Source organism: Heteronotia binoei, chromosome 3, assembly GCF_032191835.1.
Source record: "Heteronotia binoei isolate CCM8104 ecotype False Entrance Well chromosome 3, APGP_CSIRO_Hbin_v1, whole genome shotgun sequence".
Classification (NCBI taxonomy): domain Eukaryota; kingdom Metazoa; phylum Chordata; class Lepidosauria; order Squamata; family Gekkonidae; genus Heteronotia; species Heteronotia binoei.
Genome location: NC_083225.1, coordinates 80,470,439 through 80,479,413, shown reverse-complemented (window position 1 = coordinate 80,479,413; position 8,975 = coordinate 80,470,439). Strand labels below are relative to the sequence as shown.

Below are 8,975 nucleotides of genomic sequence, written 5' to 3'. Positions count from 1 at the left end.
CCACAATACATAAAACCATGTGATTATCTCAAACTTTAGTTTCTGGAGCAGCAGCTCTTCTATGCCCCATAGGAAATGGTAATGCTCTACCACTTGCTGGTTCAATTTAGATCCTCATCATGATGAGGCAGTGGATTCTTCACCAAGCTTTTTTAATGCATCTGAATAACTTGGGTTATATCCATTTGTATGATTAGACTATTCACTCACCACTGCCTTTCCATACTCATGTGCTGCTGCATCAGATTGTAAAAAAGGCACACAATGTCAAAAGAAAACAAAATTAATTCTCACTTTTTAAAAGCAGAGACTTTTTTCTTCGATGTTTCCATAAACCTTCAGTATTGACGCACAAAATTAGTTTATTTGGAAATCAGTTATTGCAACAATTTTGTGAATAGATGCCACTGATGCAATGTGAGGCAATTTTGTTGTGCTAAAGAGCAAGTTGTGCCCTAATGAGCAAATACTGCATAGGAACAATGCTCAGCTGCTACTGCACTGAACACAACGCTTAAGAATTTCAACAAAACTATCAAGATTATCTGATTCAGAACTTGCCTTAGGTGCAGTTGAAGAAGTTTGATCAAGGTGGGTTTATCTGACACCATGTTCATTTCACAGTTTTTAGCATGTCAAGTGGGAAACTGCTTTTAAAATTTAGGGAAAACAATTGAAGTATGTATGCCTACTGTGACTTTGAGGACCATTGACTTGAGTGGGACTTTTATTTGTCATGTCACAAGTCTTTTTAGGTAGCATCATTTATGACATCTGATTTGTTCAAAAGCTCTTTAGCTGCAAACATGGACATACCTGCTGTCATCAACAAGGAAAGTTAGTGAATATTAACATAGAATTGTAGCTAATAGGTAAAGTTTAGATAACTGTTTCCAAGCACTAACGAAACTTCATGCTTTGTTTTTAAATCCATTTTCTTCAGCTTACTATAAAGAGCTTACAGCTATCTTTTCCTCCAATAATGGAAATTTAGCATGATAAAAATAAAGGTTCATCATAAACTAAGTGAAAAGGATAATAATAAATACAAAATTACAATGGATAGAGCAATCTGCATTTGTCCCATTGTTTGTAGAAAGTTTTCACAGATAACTGTGCAGTTGCAAAAGTGTTTTATGTTCATATTGCATGGATACACTTTTCCAAAGACTAAAAGATAGCACTTTGAAATTTAATTTAATACTATCAATGTGATACATTAAACAATAACTTTTGTAACACTAAAGAGCCAGAGAGCTTGAAAGCAAAGCCTGTATATTACAAATATTTCCATGTTAATTTAATTCCAGCTCAAAAAGTTGTGAAGGGACACTAGGTAAGAAATGAAAGAAATTGTTCCAAATTACCAAACAGGCCAGTTGGAGAAACAGTCCCATATTAACAATGAGGAATGATTCCCCAGGACTTTTTATGATCCTTTAGGTAAGCAGAAGGAATCTAAACAAGCAAATGAGGCCTGAATATGCTTGATGTTATTAATGACCCTTCTGTCCATCTGTCAGCCACATCCATTGCCCTCGGAAGGTACTGCATTATAGCAAAGAATGGCTTAACTCAGATGTATAGGGGAGATCTGAAGTCTTCTCTTCCATTTATTTTCTCAGCAGCATTTCAAAATGTCTATATTCTTGTACTCTTTGAACCAGGGGTGTCAAACTCATTTGTTATGAGGGCCGGATCTGACATTAATGAGACTTTGTTGGGCTGGGCCATCTATGTACCTATTTAAGATTAGGTAGTAGAGATATAAACTTTATAAAGGACACAGACAAGCACAATTATTATTATTTTTTAAATCTTAAAGCTGTACAATTGGGAGAGCCTGGAAAAGCAAGCTCTGCCTCCTCCCCCTCCTCCCCAAGGGAGAAATCTCAGGCAATAGAGAAAATAGAGGCTTTGCTCTGTAGCTGCTGTGCTATTGAGCAAACCTGGCAAGGCAAACTGTGATGGAAAAGGAAACAAGAGAGAGGGAGAAGGAAGCAGATGATAGTGAGTTGCTCAGGGGCCTGATTTAAACAATTCCTTTTAAAACTGGATAATTCTGCTTTTCAAAGAAACCAAGAAAAAAAGAAAATACACAAAGACTTCATCAGTACATTCTCCCATCTCATGGGTGTAAAAACAATGTAATTGGCAGTTCTTTAATAATATAAGACAAATGCAACAGGTCTAAAGTTTGATATGGCTCAGTTATCTTTTATGACCTTTGCTTGAAGTCATCAGTGATTATTTGTATTTTAGCCTGAGAAGTTGACCTGTATGAATCCCAGAGTCTAGGAATCTTATAGATAATTCACATTTTCCTTTTTTGAAGTGAGAATTTCTATGAGGCAACTGAATACATCTGTTTTTGCACAGAAAATGTTGTGGTGAGATCTCAAGACAACCATGTTAGAAAACTTGTAAGTTTAACAATACTCATGGTGAGTCTAAAAATGGTTGTGTGAACAGTCCCTTTAGTAGTACATTTAATACTACTCTCAGATTTTTGGCAGTTGCAAAAATAAAAAAACTGTAATGATAGCATATAGCCATAGGTTGCAGAAAATCTTAGCTTCAGAATAATGGACAGAATTAAAAAGATCTATAACAAAATTATTGAGAATAATTATTGAGAATAATTATTGAGAAGCAGAGAGAAGGGTGCTCCAAAGAGTGATGGTGAGAGCACAGAAGATTTGTGGATGTTCTCTCCCCTCATTGGTGGATCTGTATGATATGGGATGTAGAAGGAAGATACAAATGATCTTAAGGGACCCTTCACATCCGGGCCACTTGCTATTTGAGATTTTACCATCAGGTAGGCGATTTAGAGTGTTGAAGGCAAAGACAAATAGATTCAAGGGCAGCTTCTATCCAAATGCCGTGGTTAAGCTAAATGCAGGGTTATGAATGGTTATGTGTTTTTAGATGCATTTAAATGGTCTATGTATATGTCCTTTTGTGGGTGTTGATGTGTTGGTATGTTTGTGGAAGAGCACCTCATTTTGTTGCTCTCATTTTCTTGAGAACAATGACAATAAATTTATCTCTCTATAAATTTATCTATCTATCTTTATCTATCTATCTAATCCATGCAATCTAAAATGGAAGGTCTTTGAGCAGAACAAATCACCTTTGCCCATCCACTTTGTTGTACTGTTTAGCCACAGTGCAAAATAACTGATGTTAAGTATGGGTATCTCTGCATTGGATTAGGGGTCAAAGTGCAGGGCAGTTATAGGGTTTTTGTGTGTGGATAACCTTTAAACTTGACTCTTGCATGAACACTTCAAGTAATTAGATCATCTCTCCCCACCCACCTTCTTCCCCAATAAAAAGATACAGCCCAAGAATTAGGGCAAAGATATTTTTACTTTTATTTTGTGTTCTAACAGAACTTCAGTCAAACATTGAGTATGTGAACATATGACAGTTCCTTTACTGTTTTTCACGCAGAGCTGTTTTTATAGAAGAGGAATACTTGGGAGGAATGTTTCTAAAGCCAGAAATGGCTTCTGTGTTCTTTTTTTTTTAAATCTTACTGTCTGTCTCTCACACACACTTTTTCTTGTTTTTTTTTTAATATGACAAAGCATTATAAGAAAATCATTTAAGTAGTGTGAATATCAAATAGAATCCATCAATCCCTGAATCATGCTATTCAAAGTGCTTTAATCTACATGAAAAATAGAAGAAAAAAAGTATTCCATTTTTTTTAAAAAAGGAAAATCCTACTAGTACCTACAGTGTGACTGCAGTCAGATTGCTATGCTCTACTTTTACTTCATAACCCAGATTTAAACTTTAAAAATATAAAGGAAAAGGCCATTGGACTGATGTACCTTTTCTTGGGTATTTGGAGTACGTGGGAGGGACTGAAATTTGGAATCCTGTCAAAGGCCATTAAATTCCATCAGAAGCTGGCAGGTGTCTATAATAAATAATAGCCATCTTAAATGTTCAAAGAACAAAATGTGCAAAGCTGCTTTTTCATACTTTATATGCCCTGGCAGCTTTATTTGCTTGTTGCAATTTATTTGGCACATATCCAAAGCTTGGGGATTGGGTGGGGGAGGCACTCTTTAATAAAATAATAGACTAGAAAAGGACCTGAGTGAACTGTCACAGAAATGAATAATTTGTGTGTGAGTAAATATCAATGTCTGTCCTAGAACTCCTTGAACTCAGCTTTGAGATACTTGCGTGCCAGTTACCGCATGAGACTGGTTATTTCAGTCAAAATTTACAATGATTTTAAAACTGCAGATTACACATTATTTTGTCACACTGCATCTTATCCAAACCAAAATATAACATATTTTTAAATTATAAAATTAACACACACAACATTGGCTATGACTGGTCAGCTGTTTAGGAAAACTCCCCAAATGACAGGAAATTCAATAGTTTCAAGAAATTGTTTTTCAGCACTTCAACTGATGCATTTTGAGTGCCAAAAGAATAGTTTACATTCTCTCTTTGTATAAACTGACCCAATATTAGTGCTCCAATGCATCAATTTACACTATTAGAAATGTGCTCCCGTAGTCTAGTGCTATATTAATAAAACATTCTGTCTCACTTTCCCCAGTTTGTCTCATATGAAAAGTGACTGTTGCATCAGTTTGTGAAAATATGCATATTAATGCTGTGTCAGCATTAAGTGAATGTGGAATTAAACTCTGGGTTCCATCCATGTCTACAACAAACACTCTTTGACTTCTAGATAGACAAGATGCAGTCCTGAGGTTTATGCAGAAAACATTTCCCAGAGTCTAGTTGCATGTTCTTTCTTCCACTTTAAAGATGAAATCATACATTTAAAATATAACTAGTTTATTTTATTCAATAACATTGTTTCCAACATTTCTGGGTCTGATTTAAATATTAATCTTGTATAAAATATTGATGTTTGTTGGTTTTTACTTTTGCAACCTCCTGAGATCTCCTTTAAACAACAGAGAAATTAAAAAAAAATCTAAATTATTATTACAAATTTTTAAAGAAGAGAGAGAATGAATAATAAAAATACTAAATTTTGGAGAAGTGAAAAGAAAAAGAGAAGACTGAACTTCAGTGTACCCACGGGGACTACAAAAATCAGCTGCAAAAGCATCTTCTCATTACTTTTTAAAGGACAGCATTTTCTGTAATACAATGTGACAAACCGTATTTGATATTGTCCTTCTGCTCTCCTTTGGTTTGGAAGCTGTCACTGTAAATCTCTGTGGGATTTAGTGCACTTCAGTGCCTATTGCCTTACTTGCCTGACAAATGTAAATAATCTCATTTGAAGAATTCAAAGCAGGAAACAAAACCACTGAATCTTAACCCAAAATGTGTGTGTGGGGGAAATCACAAACACATCCAACACTTTCTCAGGAAGTGAATGAATTAGAGTCGGCATGTTATCTATACAAGGAATGCAATCAACTCATAAAAGAAAGAAAGAATCCTTCTATTTTTCCTTCTACATACTTCATAGTGGTTATTGTGAAGCAAGTGATACAGACTGGGGTTTTTTTTTATTGTTCCACAACTATTTACTATGTGAAATGTTAGACAATTAAACCACCTATAATTTCACCCCGTGTGGTTCTGTAAAAAGGACAAGGGTAAAGAGGGTGGGATTAGATGTGGCAGTGGAATAATGAATGAAGAGGGCTATGAATCATCTGTGGGATCCTCCTAAGAACAAGTGTTCACACACACACACGCACGTACACACTGGTGAATTGCTGCAAGCATGGCCTTTGGGTATCAGGCTAGGCAGGCCAACAAAATGGATCATGTTCTGGACTCAACAGTGCTTTGTCCAAGCATTCCCAAGAAATGTTAAAAATAACACATAAACTATACTAATGAAGCAAAAAGGGTTCTCCTATCTATACAGCAGTCTCTTCATTTTTCTTTTTTTAAAAATGTAAATATACAAATCCCAATGACATATAAAACAAAGTCAAAATGTGAATGGCAAGAGACATGGATAAAACAGGAAGACTGATGCTACAAAGAAATTTGCAAAAAACATATGTACAAGACCCTGTTTTTCCTCATATTTCATAGATTGTAATGCATGTTTAACAGCAGCAGTCGAGGATGTAGTTCCAGGCACCAGACTGCAGACTTTGCTTCTACTCAAGGGGGCCAAGTTCCCTCTTCCATTTCTGTCACCAAATTACACTTGATATACTGGTTTCTCGTGGTAAGAGTGGCAGTATAGCACTGTTTGTATGAGCTTCATCAGGATTCTGCTCTCTGTTAGTTTTTGTCTGTGGCCGCTGCCCATTAATAAGTGTCATAGGGATGTTGCAGTAGGTATGCTGGTTACCTATTGAGGTAAGAGGCAGGGTGCCGGTAGGAGGTACGTCGTATTCATAACTTCGATAATAGTGTTTCTGGCGCATCTGGGAATGATATGTATTATGGAAGGTGGAGCGCAGGTCGGGATGGGCAGTGGCGAGAGCAGTGGAGGTAGCAGCAGCCATGGAAATTGCTGAGACTGTCTGCAGTTCCCCAAAGGGTCCCTGCTCACTGACATCTAATACCTGCTCATGTGTGATGGGTTCTATCCTCTTAAAAGGCATTTCATACTGTAAACGTTTCCAGAATTTGGAATTCAACTTGTTGCATTTTGGTCCATGCCATTTAATAACTGTAAGAAGCTTGATTGTATGTTTCAGGGCCTCCACTTCCTGATAATTCATAATTCCCCGGAGTTCACTGCATTCAATTAGTATCACTTTAATTTCTCCAGTAACTAACATGTTTCGAAGTCTTGTTTCCAGTTCAAATATACTCCATCCTCTTCTTACCACATAATTTGGAGTCATAACAATGATCAATCGCTTGCTTTGGTCTACACATCTTGCCACATCTTCGATGTATGCTGCAAAGGAAGAGAGTGGTTTAAGAACAATCAGATTTATACCTGAAAGGAAAACCATGTAAAGGGATAAAAATCAAACCTTTTAAATCTATGCAGTAAAATCATCCCAATTGTTCAAAAAGTGCTTGCAAGTAACATCTTGCTTGGTTAGTGTCATCAACTGAAAACTGTAATGATGACCTAATGTTTCCTCTTATAAACTGAGAAAGGTGCAAACTCTTTATTCTAATTGTTAGTGCTGTGCTGTGAAAGTTGGCTCTAGAACTATCCTTCTCTTCCAGGAAGCAAACAGGGGATAGCATGTGTATTATCTTTAGAATTTATCTCTTTAAACTGGAAACACTTGAGAGCCTCCTAGCTTGCTGAAAGGAAGATAAATAATCCTTTGCAGAGAAAGTTCTCATCTTTTTCCTTAAAAAAGAGAATAGCCCATGCAACAGGTAAGCTACTTTGAGCATTGTGCTCTTCTCTTTATCCCACAACCTCTTCTAGGTAGTCATCAAGAAATTGCTTCTGTGGAGCAAGCTTTCTCCTTGTTGCTCCACACCAGGGAGAAAAAAAACTTGTATTTGGAATAGGCAACTAGGCATGGGCACAAACCAGGAAAACAAAGTTCAGTTTGTGGTTCATGGCATGCCATTTGGACTGTTATGTGGTTCATGGCATGCCACTTGGACTGTTATGAACTTTTTGGCACTAAATGAACAGGTTTAATTTGTGAGGATCATGACATGGTAGAATGCCCCCCCACCCCACCCCAGTGTACTAAAGATACCAAACTTACAAGGATCTCTGGCTGACTCTCTACCTGCCTTCCATGTTTGGAGAGGAGGACTCTGATAGCAGTGATTCAGAGGGGGGGGGAGCCCACAGTTTGGAAGCATTTCTGCACCTTCCCTAGTGACCCTGTACAGCATGCCACACCCATGTCCAGAGGAGTGCAAACCTCAACACTTATCCTTGTCCGCAAGCTCCTGCAAAGGGTGCACCCAATGATGTTGCTGCCAGAAGAAAGAGTGGCATCCAGTGGGAGGAAGAATACGCCCGCTTCCTCTCAACAGGGATACACAGAGGGGGAGCAAAAAGCCCCTCCAAAAGAGGATCCTTTCACTCACGCTGTCATGGGTGGGACTTCAAGATGGGCCACTCTCCAAGAGGTCAAAAAGGCAATGTGCAGGGCCCAAGAAGCAGTCAGTTGCCTCTTGCTGTGGATGGCCAACTCTTCTCCCTTGTGGAGGATGCAGCCTTTCACTGGCTGCAGTAGTGATAGTGTGAGAAAGAGCCCCCTATTTTTATATGGACATCGTGATCACCAGTTTGGTTGCCAGAGTGCCTGGAGTTCAACTCACACACATCTGCTCTAAGAAATGGCCTTTGCTCACTATTTTCTGAGAGACTTATATGGATATTAAAAGCCTCAGCTTTACAGCAACAATCTACATCTCTGGATGTATGTTAGCCACCAGTACAGATAAGCTTCTAGCCGCTCCATGCGTGAACAGCTTTGATTGTTGCAATGGAAGAAGCCGTGGCGCCATGAGCTGTCTGGTAAAGCGTCTTCCAACATGTTTCCATGAACCAAAGGCTAACACCACCAGGAACCATCTTGTTTTCTGGACTCCATTACAGTAAAGCAAAAGGCTCACATATCCAACAGATGTCTCAAACATCTGCATAAGGTAATCAAGCTTATCTTAGGTGTGGATCCTGCCAGACTGCCCAAGCTTTTGTCAAATGGAACTCTAGACACAGAACGGTGCCAGCAGAAGAGGAAGAACAGCTTCAGTCAGAGCTAGAGCTATTGTGTAGATCAGGTGTTACCTTAGGTAGCAATTTGACTTTCTATTGTCACTTTCAGATAAGTTTGTATAGCTTGTTTTAATCCCCTCTGCCCATGCATCCACCCACGCCTTGCCCAAACTGTCACTTTGGAGCCTCCCATTTCTCGGAGGTAATGTATCACGTGGTACAGCATCATGTACCATCTGACCACTTGTCATAAGCCCCAGGACCTCCTACCACCTAAGGGTTCAAGGTAGTCCTTATAACCTCTGACCCAACATCCCATACATGTGCATTTGAC

The 8,975-nt window shown here is 38.2% G+C and overlaps 1 protein-coding gene across 1 annotated transcript in view; it reads right to left on the bottom strand.

The window, feature by feature from the left end:
• Positions 1-4,822: 4,822 nt before the first annotated feature.
• IL1RAPL1 (interleukin 1 receptor accessory protein like 1) overlaps positions 4,823-8,975 on the bottom strand; it is a 1,501,437-nt gene continuing 1,497,284 nt past the window's right edge. Inside the window, exon 12 of the mRNA XM_060234094.1 lies at positions 4,823-6,892. Coding sequence (XP_060090077.1) covers positions 6,174-6,892 — 719 coding nt within the window. The 3' untranslated portion in view covers positions 4,823-6,173. The remainder of the gene's footprint in view (positions 6,893-8,975) is intronic.